The sequence below is a fragment of the Ctenocephalides felis genome, unplaced genomic scaffold (assembly GCF_003426905.1).
Source record: "Ctenocephalides felis isolate EL2017-DRISC unplaced genomic scaffold, ASM342690v1 CF-g0.4_SCAFFOLD_03573, whole genome shotgun sequence".
Classification (NCBI taxonomy): domain Eukaryota; kingdom Metazoa; phylum Arthropoda; class Insecta; order Siphonaptera; family Pulicidae; genus Ctenocephalides; species Ctenocephalides felis.
In genome coordinates, this window is record NW_020539727.1 from 10953558 (window position 1) to 10981044 (window position 27487).

At 27.2% G+C, this 27487-nt stretch overlaps 5 protein-coding genes across 5 annotated transcripts in view; 4 read left to right on the plus strand and 1 right to left on the minus strand.

Moving 5' to 3' along the window:
• Positions 1–6169, plus strand: part of LOC113389502 (general odorant-binding protein 28a-like) — a 10208-nt gene extending 4039 nt beyond the window's left edge. The window contains exons 4-6 of the mRNA XM_026626530.1: positions 3340–3421; positions 4955–5043; positions 5960–6169. Of these exons, the coding sequence (XP_026482315.1) occupies positions 3340–3421; positions 4955–5043; positions 5960–6169 (381 nt within the window). The remainder of the gene's footprint in view (positions 1–3339; positions 3422–4954; positions 5044–5959) is intronic.
• A 3446-nt stretch (positions 6170–9615) lies between these two features.
• Positions 9616–11821, plus strand: LOC113389503 (general odorant-binding protein 28a-like). The gene is made up of 4 exons (XM_026626531.1): positions 9616–9694; positions 10204–10288; positions 10643–10731; positions 11606–11821. Exons 1-4 carry the CDS (start codon positions 9644–9646, stop codon positions 11819–11821), a joined length of 441 nt encoding a protein of 146 aa, XP_026482316.1. The 5' UTR covers positions 9616–9643.
• A 1754-nt stretch (positions 11822–13575) lies between these two features.
• Positions 13576–15522, plus strand: LOC113389504 (general odorant-binding protein 56d-like). The gene is made up of 4 exons (XM_026626532.1): positions 13576–13626; positions 14232–14316; positions 14627–14715; positions 15292–15522. Exons 1-4 carry the CDS (start codon positions 13576–13578, stop codon positions 15520–15522), a joined length of 456 nt encoding a protein of 151 aa, XP_026482317.1.
• Positions 15523–17962: 2440 nt separating this feature from the next.
• LOC113389265 (general odorant-binding protein 19d-like) lies at positions 17963–22085 on the plus strand. Its single transcript, XM_026626318.1, has 4 exons — positions 17963–18095; positions 19324–19408; positions 19751–19839; positions 21786–22085. Exons 1-4 carry the CDS (start codon positions 18042–18044, stop codon positions 21999–22001), a joined length of 444 nt encoding a protein of 147 aa, XP_026482103.1. The 5' UTR covers positions 17963–18041; the 3' UTR covers positions 22002–22085.
• A 1784-nt stretch (positions 22086–23869) lies between these two features.
• Positions 23870–26770, minus strand: LOC113389505 (atypical kinase COQ8B, mitochondrial-like). Its single transcript, XM_026626533.1, has 3 exons — positions 26090–26770; positions 25119–25329; positions 23870–24990 (listed from the first exon to the last, which is right to left on the minus strand). The coding sequence occupies exons 1-3, from the start codon at positions 26612–26614 to the stop codon at positions 23870–23872; spliced, it is 1857 nt and encodes a 618-aa protein (XP_026482318.1). The 5' UTR covers positions 26615–26770.
• Positions 26771–27487: the final 717 nt, after the last annotated feature.

Here is a 27487-nt window from a genome sequence, read left to right on the forward strand (position 1 = left end):
TCATGAGCCTAGAAGGTTTACGGAAAAAAAGATACACCAACGATATTTCAAAAACAAGTGAAGTTAAGAATTTTTCAAAAATTAGTTAAATTACCGATTATTAAAATTTTTAGTTTTTAATTCATTAAAAAAAATTTTAAATTTATTTGTACAAATCTCTGACCGACAAAACATCTAGACAAACAAAATCCAACTAAACATTTTACTTTTTTACCCCGCTTACTTAATTTGACTCCACCTGCCAAACTCCCACATTTTAACACTAATATTTGAAAGTAAAGGGCAAAAATTGTATAACCAGACATCACCTTGAATTTTACAATATTGTAATCGGGAGATAAACGACAATATTTGAAAATCCATAACGAAAGTATTTTATGGTGTTTTTTTTTTATTTTTTTTGGTCATGAGCACTGTTGTTTAGTTTACGAGACCTTAATATAATTTTCAAGTATACGTTATTTAATTTTTGTTTAAGTGGTATTGTTAATTTTAAGTTAGATTCAACCGTTTTTTTATGAAATCCTCTATAAAAGCTTACATGTGGGTGAGGTAAAAAGGGCAAACTAAACTTTTACCCTGGCAAAGATAAAGTAATAAAAATAGTACTCAAAAACGTAAATTAAGTTAAAAAGATAATTTCACAAGATAAATAAAATAAATAGTAGTTCCAACTATGCTGATGAATATTTCTGACAAAATACCAGATCAAGGTTGTGTACAGTGTTATCCATGTAACAAATGTAGCCATGAAGTTTATATTTGGCATTGCTTGTATATTGTAGCTATTATTTTTGTAAAATTTATTTAAAAATATAAATAAAACATTTGCCTATTTGCCACCAGTTTTCATATTTTACTCCATATATGGAGTAAAAAGAACCAGGTGACAAATTTTTGAAAAACAGCAAGAAACACATTTTTACAAGGTTGATTTTGCTGGAAGTTTTACTGAACTTAGTCAGATAGTTGTTTGTTTCATATATGTTATTTGTTGTGATATAATTGGTTTGCTTTTCACAATATAATTGCTCAAAGTCAAATTGGACTTTTGTGCCCCGCGCTACCTTATTAGAAAAATGTGAAAAAATTAAAACTCAAAGTAACTTCTAGCTTTTTACTAAATAAATATGAGCAGTTTAAATTTGCAGACTCGAGAAAGTTTAACATTAAATTGTTTAATATAATAAATTGGTAATTCAACATTCTGTTGATATTTAATAATTATGTACATACTTATTTATTTATTTATTTTTTATATATATATATACATTATTTTCATATCTCAGTCAGGCAGAGTTGCCTGGTATGAGAGATTATGAAAAACAGTTTTCATATAATATTATTTTAATTATTTTCAATATTTTATTATATCGGTCTAGAATTTATTTTACTTCCGATTTTGTTCGGATTTCTACTCACAGGTATATCACCCTTCATATCTGTTCTATCAATACAATAAATTATTTTAAATATAAAAAATCACATAATATTTAGATAATAAATGAGTATACAAAAAGAAAAACAAAACAAAAGATTTATCTAGAATTTATTTTTTTCTATTTCAAGTCAAAGATAAAAATTGCACTCACCCACTTTCCTCCAAAATCTATAAGTAATTCTATTTTATTCGAATAGCAAATTGTAAATTTGCAATAACCAATTAAAGTCTTGCTATTTTGAATACAATCGGCTAAAATTTTCAAAATTACTATCTATCAAATGTTATATAATTACGATTAGAAATTCCACGAATCCTTTAATAACTTGTTTATTATTTCGAAACATAATAACTCAATTTCGGCAAAAAATTGGAAATCCATCTAAAAATTGATCTATTAAAACATTTACTAGTAATTATTGCAGGACCATTGATATTATTGATAAATGTAACAAAACAATCAAATAATTGATCTTGCATAAAAACTCAATTCATACTAATCTGCACAAATCTACGACGAACACAATAAAATTGTTTAAAATAATTAAAAAATAAGGTCATTGATTCAGAAAACTTTGGGTATATAAAAAAGAACTAAGATGTATTAAAATCAGTTGTTTGATATTTGTGTAAAAACTCTTAAATAAAAACATCAAGATGAATAATAATATATTTGTTGCAGTTTTTGTTTGTTCTACTATTGCCTTGGTTCAAGTTCAGGTAAAATTTATTTTCCATTTGATTTTATGATTTTTCAAGTCATTATGAATCGTTTGATTCCGAAATTCGAAAAAAATGTGATTATCGGTTCTATATACAACATTCTATAATTTCACAAGAATGTCAAACACTAATTATTTCTCACTTTAAAACATTTCTATTTATTTTTACTTTTTGAAGTAATACTTATTTGGGATCGTTCAAGTATTACGTAAGCAGATTTATTACAATTATTTACCCCCCATCCCCCTTGTCAGAAGTAAGCAAAGCTCTTACCCCCTACCTCCATGCTTACGTAAACATTTTGCAATTAATGTATTGTTTTTTTAAATATTGTAATTATTAACCTATGACGTAATCATCATCTAGACTCTCCTGCCCCCCATGTCACCAAAATAAGCAAATCAATAAACCCCCCGCTCCCCCTATAGTGCTTACGTAATACTTGAACGGGCCCTTTAGGCCCGACTAGGGTATAAATCTGTGAAAATGCAACGGAAGCGCGTTACGGCATAAATGATTGGTCATTCGCTCTCGATAATATCATTTCTATACGGGTCGTTTATGATTGGTCGTCGTGTTGCGTGAGAGCGTTCTTTGATTGTATGCGTATACGTAGTACGTGCCCGCATATAGTAAATGAAAAATCTGTGCCGTGTAAAAAACGTAAGTTTATTGGAATAATTTGTATTGTTTGTGGTTACTATATATTTTTAGAAACTATGTTTATAGGCAAAAAAGCTGCTTAAAGAATGAGACTGTATTGCCAGCGAAATAGTAAAAAAAACGAACAGTCAATGAATGTATGTTAATTTTAATTACATGATAAGCGAAACAACTGTTCTCGTTCAAATGCCAAAGCTTACAATTTCATTTTACTTATCTTGAACGTAAATTATTACTAAGTTGAATATTTTTATAAATAATGAAAAATGAATTGATATTCAGATTTATTACTCTAAACAAGAAATCAAGCACAACAATAGTTTGTGTAACTGTGTATCATTTATATACATTTATATTTCATATCTCGTACTGCAAAATAGTTTACAAATAGTTTACACAATAGTTTAGCAAAATAGTTTTACTTCAACTTATGCGCACTCTTTTTTAATATTAAATATTTTAAACAGATATATAATATGTCATATAGTATTTCAATATACTTTTTATTATAGGCAGGATTGCAAAAGGCAGAAGTCAAGAATTTTCTTATGGACTTAGGAAAGACTTGCTCTGCAGAAACAGGTGCTACAGAAGGTAAATAATAATTCATTTCCAAAAAAATTGCTTTCTTAAAAAAATATAAAGTTCAATGAATAAAATAGTATAAAATATTAAAAATAGAATGTATTAACATTCGTAAATATAACGCAAGTTATAAGGCAAAACTCATTAAAATTTTCTTGGGCAAGTTCATCTATCAGTTATGTTAGTTAATAGAATGTATTAACATTTGTAAATATAACGCAAGTTATAGGACAAAACTCATTTAATTTTTTTTGGGTAAGTTCATCTATAAGTTACTTTATCCAATAGCCAATAGTTATAGGACAAAACTCATTTACAATTTTTTGGAGAAGTTTATCCATTTGTTATTTTATCCAATAACCGTATATGTTCGAAACAATTTTATGTGTTTATGATAAGAATAATTTATGATAAAAGATATATGAATAAAAGTAGTAAGAAAATTTAGATATCTGGCGTACAGCTTTTATATCACAGATATAAACTTTATACAAACTTGGATAGTTGCTTAATTAAAATATTAAGACTAGTGGGGCGCATAGCATCGTGCCTTAAGGCAAATTGTTGGAACTTTTCGTACCAAAAATTTTTTTATAAATATCAACATTTTTGAAAAAAATTTACTATTTTTGAGAAACTATAAATTGTTGACAAAAATTTACTTTTTTTTGAAAAAACAAAATTTTTTAAGAACAATTTATTTTGAAATATTTTGGAAATTCTGAACATTTTTTCAAAGCAATCGTACTGCTTTAACTGCATAGAGACGAAATATCGAAGCGCGTAAGCGCCGCGTCGCCGTCTAACGCGTAAACATTGGTACGGAACCCATAGAAATATAAACAAAATTTATACTTACTAAAATTTCTATAAAATATCTGATAATTTGATGTGCATATGTTTAATGATCATTTTTGACCGCCAAATGACATTTTTTTTACTTTTTTTACTGGATCCCCGAAATCGCTAGACCTACTTTTATGAAAATTTGAACAGTTCTTCACCTTGTTAATACAAATAAAATATTTTTTGAATTATTCAAATCGGACGCTCCGTTCTCTTAAAAACTGAGTTACCGTTTTTGGCACTTTTTGCCCCGTATCTTCGGAACGACTATACCTGCCTTCGCCAAAAACTAACCAGCACGTCTCCTTATCAATACAAATCGAATGTTTTTCTAATCATTCAAATCGATTGATTCGTGTTCCCAAAAAACGTGGACGAAAAATTGTATCCATGCATACATACACACACCCACACATCCATTTTTCCTAAGGTATGCGAAATGTTCAGAAACCTCCAAAACGTAAAGAAATGTGAAAATTTTCACTTTCATTTTTGAACAATTACATTAACTTACCCTACGAAAAATTAATAATATTAAAAATAATATTAAATGTTAAAGTCATATTTTATGTTTAAATACGCCCATCTCGCGATAAAAGCTTGACAGAAAATATGTTATAAGAAATACTTGCCGGGCTTTAGTTATCACAAAAATGCATTTTATCAACTAATTTCAAAATTTATTTATATTTTTAGCTGATATTGAAGGTTTGCTGAAAAAAGAAGTGCCCACAACTCCAACTGGAAAATGTCTAATAAATTGCATTTATAAGAAAATTGGTTTGGTAAGAAGCAACCGCAAATTAATAAAGATAACAATGAACACAATGTACGAAAAAAATGAAAAACAACCGCAAATTAATTAAAAACAAACTTAGAACATGTATAGTTTTCAAAAATATTAGACACTTGAATTTTTTTAAATAAAAACTAAATCATAAGTGATATTTTACACCTCAAAACAAGTTGTATGAATTTCCCTAAATGTGGAAATAACATACTCAATCGATAAGAATTAAAATTTATCTATTTAAATAACATTTTCTGCTGTTCATTTGTAAAATAGTTTTTGCTTTCCATCAAAACTTTATATATTCTTTTACAGATGAAAGATGGTAAATATTCATCAGAAGGTGCAAGACTCTTGAATTTTTTGAATAAAACAAAATATATCCTAAAATGTCAAGTTGTTTAGAATATTTTGTAATAAGTGATATTTTACACCTCAAGGCAATTTGCATGAATTTCCCTAAATGTAGAAATAACATACTCAATCGATAAAGGGGCGTCCATTAATCACGTGAGGTTTTTAGGGGGAGGGGGGGTTTAAAAAAAATCACGAAATATCACGTGGAGGAGGGAGGGGTATAGTAAGATATCACGTGTATTTATTTTTTAAATAATTTTTTAAAAAATTTTATACATTTTCAAAAAAAAATCAAAAATGTTTTAAAGTTTTATCACGTAACTAAAAATACACATGATATTTGGTAGGAGGAGTGGGAGGGTTAATTTTGTATATCACCATATATCACCAAGCGGGAGGGGGGGGTTCAAAAACCCTTAAAAACCCGCTCACGTGATTAATAGACGCCCCCTAAGAATTAGAATTTATCTATTCAAATAACATTTTCTGCTGTTCACTTGTGAAATAGTTTTTGATTTTGATTAAAACTTTGGAGATTCTTCTACCTTTTACAGATGAAAGATGGTAAATATTCATCAGAAGGTGCAATTCGTACAGGAGGACTTCTCCATGATGATGACAGTGAAGAAATGGAAAAAATTAAAAAAATGGCTGATGCCTGTGAAAAAGAAGCCAAACACACTGACGAATGCGAACATGCGGCCGAAGCCTTAGGATGCGCCTTGAGAATGGCCAAGGAATTGAATTTCCCAATTCCAATTTAGAGGAAATTGGAGGAAATAGAGAAAAATTGATCTGGTGATGAAAATGCACAAGTAAAGTAGTTGGTAACATTTTTATTTGTATCAAAAGTAGGAAAAATCTCTAAGAAATTAAGTCTTTGTGTGTTTGCAGTATGTATTTTTGTACGCAAGGATTTGTTTTGCAAATTATAAAGTCAAAATTCAAAGCGAAATTAAGAACACTTAGAATATATGTAAGTAAGGATTTGTTTTGCAAATCCTGAGGTCAAAATTCAAAGCAAAATTAGAAACACTTAGAATGTTGAAATTTTAAATATCTTGTATCAATTATCTCAAAAGCAGTAAAAATCTTTGAGAAATCAAGTCTTTGTGTGTTTGCAGTATGTATTTATGTACGTAAGGATTTGTTTTGCAAATTATGAGGTCAAAATTCAAAGTAAAATTAGGAACACTTGCGTTAGAATGTTGAAATTTTAAATATCTTGTATCAATTTGTTGATAAAACTATAGTTACGTTTACTACAAAATTAAGTTAGAATTAAATTTACAAATGTTCTGTTTGAGTTACTAACACACCAATGTTATGGCAAAGCTATGTTATCAAGAATTTTCTATACTAAATTTTGACAAAAGCCACGTGGTTGCTCTGTACAGTCAGGCGTTTTTCTCAGGTTGTCAGATACAAAACCTAACGTAAAACCGCACAAATGTCAAAAAAACGATGTTAGGTAACAGGGTCTTTCTGACCCTACTTCATAACACACGAGCGACGTTGCAGTCTATGTGTAAAGCGCCTGAAAGCACAGCAAATACATGACATTTTGACAGTATCCAGTATGATTACAAGTGACTTCCTTATATGCACTATTTCTTTTATTATTTATTTTAAAATTCGAACACGATAGAAAACTTAGGTATTACAGGTTCAAATTTTGGAAAGTAGTTTTTCAATATTTTTGAAAATTAGTTAGAAGTAACATGTAATAAATCTGCATTGGAAAGAGGAATATTAGTTCTATTAGTTAGAATTAGTCTTTCTTAGGAAGTTGGATTTTTAATGAATCTAATAGCTAGCATTAATTTGTTTTCAGTCATAATTTTGATTTCATTTTGGAAACAAAATTTGAATTTAAGAATTGTAGAACAGTTAAAAGTATCATTTTCGAGATGAATGCGTTGATTGTAAATGATAATTTGCAATGTTCACCTAACAATAATTATCAATATTAATATAATTCTATATAATAATATATTGATAATTGAAAACAATAAGAATATTATTAAGTTTTTTATAATTTTGAAGATTTTTTTTATTGAGTGTTCCATTACTTTACTTGTGTATTTAAGTGTTGAAAAAAATTATGGGACTCGACTAAAATGACTAACGATATAAAAAATATAGTTTTAAGTTTTATTAAGTTTTTTGCAACATTATTTATTAGTTTATGAATAAAAGCATACCACGAAAATTATCAAAATAGTTTTATTTATATGAATAAAGTTAAATTGTGGATTTTTGCTGATAACTTATTATAGTATATATTAACTTTTTATATATTTATTATTGTTCAATAGTTAATAATTCCTTCTGAAATGATCAAATTTATTAGTAATTTTTTCATCAAGAAATTCCAAACGCTATTTAGTTTTTAAATGTGGTAAAATGTTGAAATGTTAACTTTCCAAAGAAAAATTGCTGGGTTTATATTTTCTCGATGTTTCAAGTTATTCTGAATCGTTTGACACCACAATTATTATTGCTACCTGCTCACTATAGTAGTTTATTCGTTTATCAATAATTCCTTTTTAAACGAACAAATTTATTAGTAATTTTTCCATTTGGAAATTCAAAACACTATTTAGTTTTTAAATGTGTGTAAAATATTGAAATATTAACTTCCCAAAGGAAGAATTTATATATTTACATATCAATATTTTTTCGACGTTCCAAGTTATTCTGAATTGCTTGACGCCAAAATAGTGTAAATGTAAAGAAAAGTATAGAATAGATGTATGAGTTTTTGTGTCTGAGTAAATATTCATACTTAATTTTAGTTTACTGCATTTTTGTTGGAAATACTTTGTACGTAGTATCCAAAATCAGAAATTTGTTTTATCCTTTTTAATAATAATAAAATTTAGGTTCAATATGGGTTCAACTAAACAGATATTTAGGTTTCGAAATTGGGTAACATTCTTTAAATAAATAAACCATAAATTAATTTTAAAAAAAGTTTAATCATATCCTAGATGCCCATAATATATGAATACTTTCCAATTATTCCATTATTTTTAAGAGCACATTATTGGTATCCTGAATCAAAAAGTAAAATTTTAAATAATATAAATCAATACTAATTTTATCATACATTTGTTGTACTACTTTTGCATCAATATTATTTTCCATAATTATAAATCATTATTTTATATGACATGGCATATACGTATTATATTTCATTGTATTTTGAAATAATTTTATATTTTAAAATCACCATATTTAAAAATAGATTAAAATTGTTATCTAAATCTGAACTGAATTAAATTTATGACGTGTGTTTTAGGAATTACAGTTACAAAGTGAAAAAATAATTCAATAATTTTCAGGAAAAAGCAGGAAAATCACAATGGAAATTTTTAGAAATTTAACGAACGGTTCTATATTATAATAATTTTAACCATTTAGTATGGTTTAGTTATAAACAATAAAAAAATCTAATTAAAAATTAACGAATCAAAATATGTTTCAAATTTTGGTTTAATTGGTTTAATTTAATTTTTGGTCAGATATGAGATTCAGAATAGCATCAAATGTCGAGAAAATATAATTAGCAAATTGGCTTACCTGAACAAAATAAAGGAGTTCGGGACGTTAATAAATGAATAAGTAAATTAAAGAATTGTAATCATATAAATTTAATTTATAGTAGGTATTCAAATATTATGCTCAGATATTTATTATATTTGAAACCTTATTCTAACAATTTTTTAAATTTTTGTTACTGTTGTTTCACTGTTGTTTTTTGTTATAGCAAAAAAACTTGTGATAAATACTTATTTGAGTTTTAAATTTTCATAATTATATGATAAACAAAATTTACATTTTTATAAGGCGAAGCAAGTTAAATAAATATAAAAAATAGTAAATTGAAAAGATAAAATTCATTATATTAAACAAACGTAAATGAATTACATTTGTCTCTAAGTCTGTCTATTATCAATGCTTTAAATATTTTTATTATAAGAAAATTAATTATACTTTGACAATATTTTCTTGAAAAACTCCAAACTCATCATTTCTAATAGATTTCTTCTTCGAACGTTATCAATAACACATTAATATGTCAGATCATCATTAAAAAATCATTATCTAAATTAGTAATAAATTATTATTTATGATACATTAAGCAAATGATTTGTCGAGAGTTCTATAAAAACGCGGTTGATCAGAATTTATGCAATTATTATAAAAAAAATAGAGATAACTAAGTATTCAATATGAAGAGTTGTTTTTTGCTGGTTTTGTCTGTGATTTTGGTGATTGCTCAGGTAAAAAAAATAATTAGAATTATTACTTAATTATAATACCAACTCGTTTTAATGCAAAATTCTCACACTTAGTTTATTTACTCATTTATTTATTTTTTGATCTATTTATTTATTGATTTATACATACCTGATGATAGTTAAGAAATTCGAATGTGTACAAAAGCTTTACTAACTTAGAAAGATAAATTTGAAGTTACAACTAAATCCAAACATATCCAATCCCTTTTGCTTTTGATCTAAATAAAAAAAATCTAAATAAAATATTAGCTTTTTCCAAAATAACTCTACAAACTAAATAAACACTAATATGTCCTACAAAATAGTTCTAAAAAAAAGTTTAATTTTAAAAATGATAGCATAATGGGAGAAGCACCTTTGTGATTTGAGCCAAAATTTGCCATTTTTTTTAACATAATTTGAAATTTATACAATTCATCAAGTTTCTCATGCTACATTTCCAGAGTTATAAATCTATTTTTCTAATTTTGATATATTTAAAAAAAAATCAGGGTGAAAAACTGACTTTGGATGAAGCCAAAGCTCGCATGTTTAACCATGTTCAAGATTGTGCTGGAGAAGTCACTGCTACAAAAGGTACAAACTAATTTTACAATAAATACATTTTTTTTAAAAAAACTTATAATTTCAAGTGCATAAAATAATAAAAATCACAACTGATATCAACCGATGTTTTAAAAATACTTACAACTTTTTAGATAATAAATTTTAAATATTTTCATATATAAGAAATTGCAACGAAAATTTATCATGATTGTTATTTATACAAGTATGTTGCAATTGTCATTAAAAACTCATATTTCACTCAGGAATTAAAATCACAACCAATTTAAATTGGCCTTTGAATTAACTTGAAATTTAGTACACTTAGAACTTGTATTAATATTTTACATTATTAATTTTCAATAAATATCATATTGAACTTTTCAGATGATATTGAGCAATTGTTGAAGTTATCTGTTCCAGAGACCTCAACAGGAAAATGCTTAGTTGCATGCGTTTATAAAAAAGTTGGATGGGTAAGTTAACTATAGAAAGAAAAGTATGTACAACAATCGGCTTAAATTGTTTTTCAAAACTTAATTACCAGAAAACGGCTTGGTAGATTTTCACCTAAAACTAATCAGTATTATTCCCAACTAATATCTTTCGAACAGTTTTTCATTTTTTAAAATCGATTCGGTAGAATGAGCTTAAATGTAGACGAAAAGTTTAACACTTTTTTCCAAATTTCAAAGAAACGGCTCAGCAGATCGTCGCACAAAACTGAGAAAGGATAGTCCTCATCGAGATACATCAAATGGCTTTTGAATTTCTGAAATCGGTTCAGGCGTTTTTAAGAAAACGTCTGATCAAACGTCTAATTTTGACAAATACCAAAAAACGATACTGATTTTTGCCAAACTTTGACAAATTTTTAAAGCTAAACGAGTTGTCGTAGGGCCGTAATATTTCAGTATGATCTATAAAACTATTCCAAGTTAACGTGTTTGTTCGTTTTCATACTTTAATCACTAATCACATAAATTAATTTATTTTTTATTTATTAAGTCAATTATTTACACATATCGGGAAGTTCATGTAACTTGCCTCAAGGCAAAATACCAATTCCAACTAGTTTAAAATTTGGTCTCATTCGATTCAGAATGGCTTGAAACGTCGAGAAAACATAAAATTAGCAAATCGGATTTTTTGATAAAAACTTAAACTTCTCCTTCGGGAAGTTAATAATAATAATGATTATGTATTAACTAATTGCCAAAAACATTGAAATTCAATATTCAAAGAATGTCTTGGTTTGTGTATAATATTTGTGTTATAAAAATTTTGAATTATTCAAAATTATGCCTGTCAATAAGATAATCTGATCAATCCCATTAATTTATTTCTCAGATTCAAGACGGGAAATACAATTCCGAAGCCAAAATGAACTCCTTCAAAAAAGTGCACGAGGATGAACCAGAAAAGTTGGAAAAATTTGCCAAAATATCTAAAGATTGCGAATCAGAGGCCAATGGAGCTGATGAATGTGAAATGGCTGCAAATGCAATGATTTGCGGAACCAGAATGGCAAAAGAGCAGAAATTATTGGAAGAAATTCCAATTTAAATTTAATAAAAAAAAGTAATTTTTTTTTTGTAGAAATTTTCACTGATGATATTGAGCGTAGAATAATCAATGATAGCAAATTAACAAGCTGTGTTTAATGTATTTATAAAATGTATTATTACGATAAAAATAAAAAGTATCAAGTTATAAAAGTATCATCTATTTGGTATTATTAGAAGTTGTTCTCCAAAGTCAATCAGAACATTTTTATTTATTATCTTTGCCTTTTCCTAAAAATATCTAGACTAGAACAAATTATACCAAAAATTGCGCAAATTATAATTTTTTATTTTGCGATTAAAATTTATGCAACAAATTCAAGTTAAAGTTATTATGAATATTTTTTTGTTATTTCAATTATTATTATTATCTTATTATTTCTAATATTGTCATTTTGTTATATTTATTATTATCTGCCACTTATTGTTTTTATTTTACTCTATTTTTTTCTAGTACTATTTTATTATTCAGAAATGTTATTATTATTATTTGCTTTTATTTTACATTAAATCATCATACTACGGATATCATTTTAATGAAAATACTATCCTATATTTTGTACTCTTTTTTATTTAAATTTATGTTATTGCTAATTATTATTACTGGATGTTAAATTATTTAACTGTTGTAATAAATATTGTAATTAAAAAAAATCTATTTGGTATTATTATAAGTCGTTCTCCAAAGTCAATCAGAACATTTTTTTTATTATCTTTGCCATTTTTTTCAAAATATCTGAGGACAAATTATACTAACAATTGTGCAAATTATAATTCATCAATTTGTCTTTGAAATTTATGCAACAAATTCAAGTTAAAGTTATAATGAATATTTTTTTAGTACTTCAAAACAAGACATTTCTTTATGGCAATTTTTTTTTTATAAAATATTAAATTATTTATCTTATTTATAGAATTCGATGCTATTTTCAGAATTTTAACTTTTGTTGCAACTTTATGCATATTTTATTATTTATTTAAACAAAAAATAAAGATTAGAATTTGTTAAATGAATCTAACAATGAGCAAAATTTTTCAATAAGAGTTTTTGCAGATTTTTTTTATGAAATATTAAATTTATATTTATCTCTGCATTATATGCTATTTTCAGAATTTTAACTTTTGTTTGACTTTATAATTATTTTATCATTTGTTTTTATATAAAAAATAAAGATTAGAATTTGTTAAATGAATCTGACAATAAGCAAACTTTTGCAATAAGTGTTAATAAAACTGATTTAACTAAAAATTCTAATTATCACAATAAATTCATCAAAGTTTTAATTGTTTGTAAAATGAATAAATGTTTATTTAATATCAATTACATTTTAATTCAGTTTTTGATAAATTTCATAGTAGTTACTAGAACTAAAAGTGTCATTAAAATTTTCTACCCAAAAATGCTATTTTTTTTTTTTTTTTGAAAAAATAGCATTTTATTATAATTGAGTAAGTGTTGTAAAAATTACGAAATAAAACTAAAAAGTTACTCTTTTTTTATCAATGATATTGTTATAAAATACAGAAAAATATTATTGAAACTTAGTCTTTGTAATCTTTCAAAACAACATTTAATTATGACTGAAAATCATTAATTAATTACGACTTACTTTACTAATAAATCATTATAAATGCCAATTCATTATTATATAACTAAAACCACAAAGAGTCTTATAAAAACAAACATCTGTACTATTTCAGTAACAATTGTGAAAAATATTTGTAACAAGTTGTATGATTTTTTTTTATTTCAAAATGAATTCTTATGGTTTTCTAGTTTTATCTGTGATAGTTTTATCAGTTCAGGTGAGATATATTTTATAGCAAAATTGCTTTAATTATTAATAAAATTATTTAAGTAACACCAAATAAAAATTTTATTTAAATATGTTGATAAAAAGTATATAATTCAATTTTGACTAGAATTTTATCGTGAAATGTGTAAAAAATAGATGTTTTTTGATTTTTAGCCCATGTTAATTCCTAATATTATTCAAAAACATTTTAACTACTGCTTTAATTTTCCAAAACTTTATTCAAATTCATTTAATTTTTTTTTCAAAATATGATTATTAATTTTACCGTTTAATTGTTCACTATGAATTGAGAACGAAATTCTACAGAAACTTATGTGAAAATTACTTCTTAGAGCATTTTTGATAAAATTATTCATATTTCTTGCTGGAAAATAAATAAAATTGTAATTGAAAGTAATTAAATGTATTAAAATATTAATTTTGAAAAAAAAATAGTTTAAATTGATAAAATATCGTACTACACTCTACTGAATGAGAGAAATCTCACAACATTAATGTTTTAAATTTAATAAAAAATTCAAATAATAATATTTTCATATATGTCTGTATGCATGATTATAATTCATTATAATTTTTTTTTTGTAAAATTTACAGGGTGAAACTTTATCTAAAGAAAAAGCAGAAGATTTATTACATCAACAAATTGAAGATTGTGCAAAAGAACTAAATGCTTCCAAAGGTTTTTTCCTTAATTATTTAAATTTTTCCCTATTAAATTAAAAATGATTTTTATAACAGAATATATTCATATAATACTAAAAAATATAAGTTTGAATGTTAAATTCGTTATCTAAATATAGAGAACATTAAACTTTTGTCTAGTTTTTACAAATAATAATTTCGAAGTCTTGAATAATAAAAACTGAATTAAAAACTGGGTTAAAAATTCAAGCTAATATGAAATTTATTATCATCAATTATTTTTAAAACTAATAATTTAGACAAAAGCATATATTATTTATGAGATTGTTAATTGTTTATAATTTTAGATGACGTTGACAAATTATTCAAGCTAAAAGTTCCAGAAAGTGATGAAGGAAAATGTGTCGTTAAATGCGTTTATGAAAAAGTTGGATGGGTAAATAATATTTTTTTATATTTGATATATTATTAAAATACTTATTTAATAATATAATGAATTATGTTAACTTTGTTTATATGTATTAAAACACCTCATCTCTAATTACTCGTTTATTATCTCTAATTACACTTTCTACAATATTTATCTCTATATGTAAACGCCATCTTTACGTCCCTAACAGTTGTAGATTTATTTATTATTCAATTAATATATTATTTTCTTTAAAATATTTGCTTCCTGAATTTGTGATTTAATTCTAGCTATTAGAAGTTTTTAAAAATACAGAATTAGCCAAAAAAACACAAATTTTTGCTCAAGAAAAAAATCCTGAACCGATTCTGAAAATTTATCATTAGGTGATTGTGCAAGTTTTAGCAAAGATCGGCCAGTCTCTTTCTTTGTAATTAAATAAACTTAACATTGTGATTCAGTTTATGAATAAAATTTTAAAATATCTGCATTTTTTTTATTTCCTTAGAAAGATACAATGGAATCTAATAAGAAATTGAAATTCAGTCCTTAGTCTAGTTTTTAGAGAATATTTCTAACATATTTTTAATTATTTATTTATAGATGAAAAATGGAACATACGATGCAAAAGCAAAACTGGACTCGTTTAAAAAAATCCACGAAAAAAATACTAAATTAATGGAAAATTATACAAAAATGATTGAAGATTGTGAATCTAGTGCAAAAGGAGGAAATGAATGCGACATTGCCAAAAATGTGATGGACTGCGAAATTAAAATTGCCAAGGAAAATAAATGGATACAAAATCCTACGGAGGAAGAAAATGTAAAATAATATAATTAAAATGAAAAATTAAAAATAGAACATGAATAATAATTATAGAATTTGAATAAAAAATTAGAAGTAAGAAGAAAAACCATATTAGAATTCTAGAAGATCAAGAAAAAAGAAGGATGAGAAACGAGTTGGAAAAAGCAAAAAAATATAGGATATATAATATATGAAATATAGTATAGAATATATATACAATAGTGTAGAATAGATAAAAATAGTATAGATCATGAAAATGAAATATTGTAGGCGTATAAATCTTTTAAATAAGTAAAAAAGCCAATAAAAAATGCAACATGTTAGTAAAATCTATTTTTAATACATGAATTATAGATTAGAATTTATAGAATTGAGAGTAATATATACTGCATCATGTTTTTTTCGTATTAGTATTTGATTCTTATATTTCAAAATACGTTAAAATTTACTATTTAAAACGGTTTTTAAACATTAATTCTGTCAGCAGGTTCAATTCTGCAGGTAATTCTGATTCGACATATTTTCCAGAACAAAGATCAATTTGTAAATCAGTGTTTGGCAAAACTTCCGGAACATCCTAAATAATACTTTCACTTCCGTAATTGTATATTGAATTATTACAATTTATCATTTATTTGTTGAAGTTGTTAATTGATAAATATTAATTTATCAGTAAATGCACTAGGAGAAAACTGAATCCTGATCAATTTTGAATGGTCTTAACCATTTTTTTTATTAATTAAGCTAGTTTTTTATTTACAAAAAAGCATTTCTGGTCATTTAAAATAATAACGAATCAATAAAATAAAAATTCCAAATTCGGTTCACTGTGGTATATAAAGATACTGAAAAAATTCATATCAACATAATATTAATAGATATAATTCTTGCTTAGAGACTAGTCAAAAATGTAAAAAATGCATTTAAACCTTATTCATTTTTTTCAAATATCCTTAGAAATGATTAATGAACGCTCCTTAACTCTGTTTGCAAGGCCAAAGCTCTTACCACTATATCACGACAATCTCTCCAAATTTTTTCGCAAAATCTACGCAATTTGAAAATGAAATGAAGAAAAAGGGAATAGTAATGCTGTAAAATACTGTAAAAAAATTAGAATATTAATAGATATAATTCTTGCTTAGAGACTAGTTAAAAATGTAAAAAATGCATTTAAAACTTATTAAATTTTTTTCAAAAATCCTTAGAAAATCGATCACGTGATTAATGGACGCCCCCTTTGTGTTTGCAAGGCCGAAGCCTTACCACTATACCACGTCAATCTCTCGAAACTTTTTCGCAAGATCTCCCATTTGAAAATGATATGAAGCAGGTAAAGTAGATAGTAATGCTGTAAAATACTGTAAAAAAAATTAGAATATTAATAGATATAATTCTTGCTTAGAGACTAGTAAAAAATGTAAAAATGCATTTAAAACTTATTCAATTTTTTTTTTTCAGAAACCCTTAGAAAATCAATCACGTGATTAATGGACGCCCCCTAACTTTGTGTTTGCAAGGCCAAAACTCTTACCACTATATCATGACAATTACTCCAAACTTTTTCGCAAAATCTTCCATTTGAAAGTGAAATGAAAAAGAAAAAGGGAATAGTAATGATGCAAAATATTGTAAAAAGTTTAGAGCATTTATAAAAATTATTTTCAATACACAAATATTTTAATTGTGATAAATAGTAATAAAAAAATTGAAGTATTTGGAATAAGAATAACCCCTAGTACCAATTCCTACTTAAGATAGTTTGAGGATTAAAAGTATTATCAAAATCGTAAAAAATGTAATTACTATTTCAGATATCAAAAGTATGTTTCCTATGAGCTGTTTTTCTTTTGTACATCTTAACCCAGTATTTTTCTCAAAAGTGCAACTCAACGGTCGTCTACTCCAATTTTATATATAGACTAAGTATATGTATTCAAAAAGTACCTAATAGTGTTGCAGCAATGCCCACAAAAGGTGATTTTAACTTGAGATTATATTAGAGATACATAACTTCTTGATACCGAGCTAGCTGAAATTGGGATCGGAGCTGTGTGCTACCCCACGTCCTTAACCATTAAACCACGTAAAAACCTACAAATAGATTATTATAGGCTCTATTTAAAATTTTACAAGTTCATTTAGGTGCTATCAACTAAAAAATAAACTAATCATCTATCGAAACCCTCAATTTATACCAAACTCATACAAAAGCAGTTAAAATTATTTATTGCAATAGAGTTACATTGCAAAAATAAATCATTGCATTTATCCATTAATAATATAAAATCGTTTATCATTAGTGGTTTTCCACCATTAAAAATGACAAATCATTCTAGTTTCATCAAATGAGCAATTATATCCGAACAATTGAATATTGTCAACAGGCAGAATCTAACAGAGATTCAAGGAAATTAGAATCAGATAAAACACAATATATAAAGTGGAAGCATTGGGTTTTGGAAATCAGTACAGTGTAGTAAATACTATATTGGAAAATTATAAAAAAGTTTATTTATAAATTTAAAGTAGAAGAAATCAAAATGAAGATATTCTTGGTGATTGGAGCACTGGTTGCTTTATATTCTGTGGCAGAGGTAAATAACAAGCATTTTTTAAATAAAAAAGAGTAAAAAACAAATATTGTTTTCGCAACTTCACTCATCATGAACAACTTCATATAATTAAAATTAACATACATTCATTGACTGCTTGAATTTTTTTTTATTTTTTCGCTGGCGATATAATCTCATTCTGTGAACAGCTGTAATATCTGTCTTGCCTAAAAAATATTTTCCGTTTTAATAACTTCAAAGATTTATAGAAATCTACGAATAATATAGAAATAATTCCAAATCAATAAACTTACGTTAAGTACACGGCACAAATGTTTAATTTGTTTTATTATTTTCAAAGAACAGGGTAAAATATTCTTCTGATTCAGGCATTTTTCATTAAATCAAGATTTGTACTACGATGTAATTTTAAAATGTTTATTTATCTATGCCGATTTGCTTGTTGATATCGGTACGCATACAACGACAGATCTCTATTCACATACACGACGACTAATCACAATCGACCCGTATAGAAATGATCATCGAGAGCGAATGACGTATAGTTCAGGCGTAACGCAATTTCCGTTGCATTTGTACGGATCTACACCCTAGTCGCGCCTAACGAAGTTTTACTTCAAAATATGAATGTTTTTTGAATTATTCAAATGGGTTGATCGGTGTTCCCGAAATCGTCAATGAAAATTGGTATCCGCACGCACATACACGCACACACACACACATACATCCATTCTTTCTAAGGAATGCCAAAATATTCAGAAACCTTTGAAACGTAAAGATGTATAAAAATTTTCATTTTCGATTTTTTGCGATTACTATAACTTGCCCTACGGGAAGTTAATAAATCGATATATAAATCTCTACGGGTCTCTATAACATTTGAGATTTTCCAATTTTTCATACAATTTCGGAAGTCTGGCTGGAAAAAAACTAACTTTATGAGTTTTTTTTTATCATATACAAGACATTTTGAATAATTGATCTCACTATAGAAACTAATTAGATCTTGTTAGATTTTTACCACATTTAACTATAAAATCAGAACTAAAATTTATAAATTCTCATTAGATTGTGGCTACATTCTTATTAGATTCATAATAGGTTCTTATGAGATAATGCAAGATTCTTATTACAGATTCTATATAAAATATAAGTATACTATATAATATTCTATATAGGTTTTAATTAGAATTAGGAGGTTCTAAAGTATGACTAATTTATAAAAATGGATTTAAATATTATATTTTAGGCTGCAAAATATACCAAAGAAGAAGCAAAGGAAAAACTTTTGCAGATAGGCAAAGATTGTGCTGTAGAAACAGGAGCATCTTCAGGTAATTAATCAGAGTTATTTACCAAAATTAGTTTAATTAAAGTATATGTAATATAAATTTACACAATAGATATTATTATATCTAATATTATATAGGTAGTTTGTAGCGCTATGGTAAGTGCCTGGCTTCGCAATTACGAACTACCAGGATACTTAAGAACAACTTGTTATCTAGCTGTAGTTATATGCCATTTTTACTTTAAAATATAGCTTTCGGTCAGTGAAAAAAGCACTTCTCGAGCATTGCTGCAAAAATCATTAACATATCATTTCTGATTGATGTTCAGAAATAGTACTATCTAACTATGTAGAACTATTATCAGATAGTTTATTATTATTTCAGATGATATCGAAAAATTATTGCAGAAGAACATACCAGATTCAAAAGCAGGAAAATGCATGATCAATTGCGTTTACAAGAAACTTGGAGTGGTAAGAATGCATTATTTTTTTGAAAAAAAAATCTATGATGTGAAATTTTTGGGATGAGAGATTTTGTTTAAAAATCAATGGTTCATTAAAACCGCATAATAATATTCATAACAATTATTAGTCTGCCTGAAGGCAGGTTCATAGTATGAAAGCACCACAAAATCAATGATTACCTCATCCTATCTTGTTAATTAACGCCATTATTACCATTAATTAATTACCTTTACCACACCAATCATCTTTAATCAATTACCTTTATAATTTATTACCTTTTATATTTTTTATGAATTTTCCTTTCCAAATTTTTGGTTCCATGTTTACTGGTTCCATCCTTCCTAGTCCTGTGCTTTGGCTTTCAGTTCTCTGTATTTTCTCTTCTCGGGTAAGTTGTCAATCATCTGCATTCTTCTTCTTCCCAATCCTTTCAGTATTTATATTTTACCTTCGACGACTTTTTGCACAATAGAACAACATAAAATAATTTAAAAACTAGGCCAAAGTGGCCTATAAGTGGCCTATTGCCTTAAGGCAAGTTGTATGAACCAATATGTTATCCAAACGACTGAATGATTAAGAATTGACATTTAAGGGCAATTCTGCCGTAGCAGAGCTCATAAAATAGCGTTGTTATGGCAACGCTCTCTTATACTTGTATTGGTAGTGAAAATTATGAAGACGCTCATCTATTTGCTTCTCCATCAGGTGTATTTTACATATAAACAAACCAAGGGAGAATGCTATGATAACTGCACCATCTAAAATTCTGTTATCATAACATTTCTGCTTGTTTATATGTAAAATACGCCTTAAATAGATAGACATTTTCATAATTTTCAATACCAAGAACAAGCATAAAAGATCGTTGCCATGACAACGCTATTATATGAGCTCTGTTAGGGCAGAATTGCCCCCTCATCTATTTAGATACAGTTTCCAACTTTTAATAAAGTTTTCACTTTCCTTAAAAAAAATCAATGCCAATTCCAGTTGTATTAATTAGTAATTGCATTATAGTGCACAAATAGGCATTTGTTTGTCTTACCAGCGCCACTTTTCACAAGCCTATAATATTTTATGAACTCTTTCACTGTGCAAATATTTATAACAATTGTGCAAAAAACATTCAACAAACGGCCTGGCTGATTTTTACCAAAAACTTATCAGCACAATTCCCAACTGACATTTTTCAAACGATTTTTGAATTTTCAAAATTGGTCAAGGATTTTTGACAAAATCTTTGGGAAGAAATGTTTCACTACCTGCTAATTATAATGAACAATAGTTTAAGTTTCATTAAATGGTTTTAAACCTTTGAAATCACTGCAGCCGTTTTTTTTTTTTTTTTGAGAAAACGTCTAAAAAATGTAAATTTTTGGCTCAATATAGGTCTCAAATGATTTAATACGCCTTGAAACGTGGAGAAAACATAAAATTATTATGTTAAATTTTCTGGCGAAAATAAACTTATTAAAACTGTTTCTTATTTAGGCGTTAAGAAAAAGTGTAAATTAAATGCTATTCACTCGATTTCAGCATTGATAAAATTTATCTTGGCATTTACCCTGAATTTTATAACATTCCGTAATATTGCAAAATAGATGTTGAATATTAGGCATAGATATTAGATAGAACATTATGTCGTACAAACCCTATTTGAATCTAATAAGAAGTGTCCCAGCACATCCTCCCACGTTTTTTAGGTTAATGCTTTTATAGATAAATAAGAATAAATGCTTTTCCAGTATTATTATTTAAATTGCATAAAATTTATCTGTATATTATTTATCAAATAATAGTAACTCACCTTATCATGGATGTCTAGTTAGCATTTCCCATCCCGGCCGACATTTTGTAAAAATCGCACTTGAACTAAACGTCATCCAACAGCAACCACCGATTCAAAAACATGCCACTAATTTCCCAACACTTTTCATTTACTATTTCAGATGAAAGATGGAAAATACCATCCTGATGCCGGAATTGAAGTATCAGCCATGGTACACGAACACGATTCAGAATTAATGGAAAAAGTTAAGAAAATCGCAACCGAATGTGACAGCGAGGCCAAAGGAGAAGACGAGTGCGAAATTGCTGCCAAAGCAATGGCGTGCGGCGTGAGGATGGCCAAAGAACACAACTTAATGGACGCGATACCAATATAATAGTAAAAAAATCTTTGTTAGGTCGGTTGAAGACCTGTCAAAATGTAGTCGTTAAATTGTAGTGTGAAGTTGTCACGATGTGGGCGTAGGAATAAAATGTTATTTAAAAACAATTCGTTTTAATTTAAAATAATGTTTGTATGCTTTGATTGTACATCACTCTTTATTTTGAATTCTATTATTAGAATAATCTTATATATAAAAATAGAGCTCTCGATAAAATGGTCCGCTAAAACTCGAAAACGGCTAAACCGATTTGGCCAGTTAGCCAGACTTGAAAAATTCGTGCTAATCAGTAGGTTGTCGGAAAGATGAGATATTATTTCAAAATCGCGTAGCAACTTTACATTTACAATTTGAAAATTTTTGTAGAAGCAAAATTTAAACAAAACAATGGACGATGGCTAATACGTCAATCCCAGAATTTATCAAAGAATAGATAATAATATATGAAGGTCCGGGGTTAAAAAGATCCACCACCGATGTGTCAAAAACCAGTAAACTTAAGCATTGTTTAACAACGGTATTTGAAAGTAGAGGGAAAAAGATGTATAACCAGCTATAACCTTGATTCTCATGATCGGGAAATAATCGGCAATCTTTGAAAATCCATAATAAAAGTATTTTCTTCCTTTGGTAGTTTTTTAGCAATAGTTGAAAATGTAATTATTTTGTAAAATACCTTTAAAATTAAAATAAGACAGTAAACCTGTTTGCCACCTGGCGGTACCAAGTTACCTTGCCTATGGGGTAAAAAGGTCTAGATTTTTGTAAGACAGCAAAAAAGCACATTTCTACAATGATAAAGTTGCTGGCAATTTTACTGAATGTAGTCACATAATTGTTCAGTTGAAATGTGTTATTTGTTGTGATATAATTGGTTTGTTTTGCACAATATAGTTTATATTTGCTCAAAGTCAAATTGAACCTTTGTGCCTCGCCCTGCTCTACATATATACTTTTTATTGAATTTACTTTGATTCATCAAATGTTACTTGAAACGTTTTAAAAAGTAGGTCAAAGATGAAATACTTAATTCATTTTCTATCTCTCCTCGCAAAAATTTGATAATTTTGTATAAGCTCAGTAGTATTATTTACAATTATACACAAAATCCAGAATCCAAAAAAAAAATCTGAAAAACTTGAAACGTAATCAATAAGTGGAAAGACCAAAAAAAGACTTGGATTGGATTATACCATGTTTTCTATATCTATTCAAACAACACATCCTTATACACTTGAAGTATTAATATTTTTGTTTCTCTAGAAATTGTTTAGAATATATCTTACTTAAGAACAACGTTTGCCGGGTCAGCTAGTAATATTATAAATATAGTAGAATTTCGTTAGTCCGGAATGACTGATAGCCCGACATTTTGTATCAACTATTAAACAGAGAAAATAAGTAAATATAAGAATAAAAAATTGCTAAAAATCATAAACTTGTTATTTCACTAAGGGAAATCAACAGGAAAAACATTAAAAATTATTTAATCTAGTGCTATATAACATTCGACGTTTAATCAAGATCGTCAAAAATAATCAAAGCCGTTATAAATTGAAAAAGGAAATGCGGAATAGCATGGAAAAAGCTATTTATCCCGAACAAATAATATAAATTTTCAATTAAATGTTTAAGCAACTACAAAATTCAAATTTTATAACATAATTCACATATTTAAATTTGGCGCACTTTTTGATTTCAGTTTTAAAGATGGCAGCCATTGCGCTGAACATGTTGCAAATAATTAACTGACACCTAAGTTCAGTAAGTTTTTAAGAATGTAGTGCGTTTTTTTTTGCATAAACTGTTTATATTTAATAAAGTGTGTAAATTCTGCAAAATATTTATTTAAACAATACATTTTATGTTGAGAATTCATAGTTATTATAAATCTCTTCAAACATTCTTCTACAAGACAATTTAACATTCAACTTAGCACACATTAGAAACACACCAGACAATTTACGATGCAATGAGTATATTTCTTCAGGGGGTGGACACAGCCTTTGAGACACCATCACAGGTACCAAATCTGCAATTCTTTTCGTAGTACTCTGATTTCCAAAATCAAATTCCCCTCTGCAACTGAAAACTTCTCCTAGAATCATGACAGCATTGATATGAGCCTCACGCATAGATTTTGATTCATATCCTGTGAGGAAGCCCATGTGTTCAGATAATTTAAGTACAAGTTCTCGGTCGTCATCTGTGGCAGCTTTGATTACTTTTAAATAATTATCAATGAATTCTTTAGAATAATCTCTTGTAGCACCAAAGTCAATTAAGGCTAGTTGCTGGGTTTCTTTGATGTACAGAAAGTTTGACCAATTTGGATCTGTTTGCATGAATCTATGGACAAATAATTCTCTAAGGCACAATTTCATGATTGAATGAGCAATCATATGTCGGTCTTCATAAGGCAGTTGAAAACAATGATCAATAGGTACACCTGGCATTAATTCAGTTGTGAGTACTTGTGCTGAACTTAAATTGCGTATAACTTTAGGTATAACATATTCAGGATAATCACTAAAGTAGTCATAGTATCTTTCTGAGTTCATTGCTTCACGTTCATAATCAACTTCCCATGCTAATTCATGTTTAGCTACTTTAACTATTTTATCAATAAACATACCTTGTGGAAATACATTCCACACATTTAATAAACCTACTAGATTATCTATATCACTTTCAATTCCTCGAGCTACACCAGGATATTGTACTTTTATTGCCACTGTCATGCCATCATGCAATACACCGTAATGCACTTGACCTATAGACGCAGCAGCAAAAGGCTTTTCATCAAACTCACTTAAATGATCTCTCCAATTTTCACCAATTTCAGCCTGTAAAACAGATTCAACTTGCTTTAGAGGCATGTAATCAGCTGAATTTCGGACTCTTTCAAAGACTGATGCCAGTTCTGGTGCAATAACTGAATCATCTTGGATACTAAGTATCTGCCCAAGCTTTAGAGCAGCACCTGAAATAAAAAAAAAACATTTATTCAATATTTATAAATTCCTTCTCTTTATTACAACTTTTTGTTGCCATTTTTGTTGGTTTTAAATATTTAAAGCTAAAATACTTAATGAATTGTTCAATGATTACCTCTAACTTTGCACAATGTATCAACTATCCTCGTTGCATTCTCTGGAGACAACAAAGCTTTTTTGACTGTCGGTGCACCCCCCAAACCTAGGGCTCCTTTAGCCAGTTGTGATAATGTTCCAATTCCTAAGCTTGCAGCCAGACTTCCAAAAGTTGCCATGCGTTCAATGCGTGAAGCAGGGACTCTCCTTTGCTTTGCAGATTCAGACAACTGTGATAATAGAAAATAATAATATAAAATGATTTCACGATTAAAATGTTAACATCACATTTTAATATCTATATTCTAAATGTTTTTAAAATAGTTTTACAATGAAAGTGCAAAGTTTGTTCCAGAAAATTGTGGTTTATGCCATGGATTTTTGTGGAAAGATATAAATTAATTGACTGTGGCAATTGGTAAGTCGATTTATTATTCTAAGAATGTATATATATATATATATATATATATATATTATATTATATTATCATATTATAATATTTGTACTTACACAAATAAATAACAACTTAGATGAATAATTATTAGATGATAGAACCATAAATCTAGAACCATTGTTTACCTTCTACTTTTATATCTTATAATTAAATTAAAAATTTCAAAAAAACATTTCAATTTAATTAATCTAAAAACAAAACATTTGATTAGAAAAAGGCAATTTAAACATAGAATCTAAAAGTGGAAGGTAAACAATGGTTCTGGAGTATTAGCTAATAATTATTCATCAAAGTTATTTATTTGTATAAGTGCAGAAAGATTTCATTTATTTAAATATCTGGAATAAATATGCTATTTTACATATCCTCAATGCTATTCGTATTCGCACAAATTGCTATCGGTATTTAAGGGACATAGCCACAAAAAAACATAAAATTGGAAAGATAAAGATGCATTTTGACTGCATGAGTATGCAGTATTAATTTTATAACCTCAAAGCAATTTTATGAAATGGATTTTATAAAGAATACATTACCTTAGGTAAATGTGGTTCAATAACAATAGGCTTATCATCATCATCATCATCCAAATGCCTCCTCGTTTGAAAATTACTCTGTGCATATCTTTTAGTATTAACCACAAACCCTTTCCTCGATCCTGTAAACTGTTTATTATTCCTCGACCCCCAATCATAGTTCAAATCCTTAGTGTTACCTCGTTTTGCCAACAGTTCCTCGACTTGTTCCAAAGTCAGATGTGGTTCATCCTTGGGTTTGAAATTAAGTTTGAGCATAGCAAACTTCTTAACCCCTTCGAGGAACACATCAATCCTTTCTGCAGTTTCTTTAACATTTTGTACGTTGTTTTTGAATTCGGTTGTGGGGTCATTTAAAGTTTTGTTGAGTTTATCGTTTGCCAAAGCCCCAGCACTTTGGGCTATTTGTCTGGTACTTGAATTTTGCCATATTTTCTTATAATAATTCTGTTGGAGTCTTGCGCCAGCTCTCAGGACCTGCCTTAAGCCTCTTATAACTGCAGCAATGTCATAACCCCAAGACATTGCTGAAAATATATGTATTCAAAATACATATCACTTAAAAGTATTTATATTGATACAATTGTTGAATACGATAATTTTGATGTCATTTCGAAAAAATAGATATGAATAATTTGGAAAATAAATAAAAACCGTGCACTTGAAAATTTTGTACGGCTGAAAGTGACAGCTCGAGTTTGACAGGTGTCAGATTTGAGGTTTGTGATTGGTCAGGCGAATTTCAACCACGTGGTCTAAACAACTTACCCAAAGAATTATAACTTTAATTGTATATATTTATACTTATTTAAATGTTTATTTGAGACTACATTAAAATATCATTTGAAGCTTGTGAAAATTCTATCGAATTTATTTTGTCACTTATCTTGATAAAATATTATCATGCTCCATATCACATTACGTCTTTGTTTACAAAACCCATGTTTTGGTAATTGATATAAAGAAATTCTCATGGACATTTGATTGATGTTGCAATAAGTAATTATAAAAAATATATTAATATTATTTAAATATTCTAAAGGCCTAAATTACATAATTTGCATCTTGCAATACATTCTTCCAAACTGTTAAAATATTTTTGTTTTTTTCTTATATTTATATATACACTTAAATAATTGTTTTTATATAATGAAATATTTATTTCATTATAAATAAAATCTAAACAAAATTGTGACTGAATGTTGAGATGTATTAGATGCATCTTCGAGTGAAATATTTCATTCAGCATCCCAATATATAATACATTCGCGTTTCTGTGTTACATAATAAAAATGATAATCTCCATGCATATAAATAAAATTCTAAACAAAAATGCAATCTATTGTTGATGCATCTTTGAGTGAAATATCTCATTCAGCATCCGAATATATAATACAT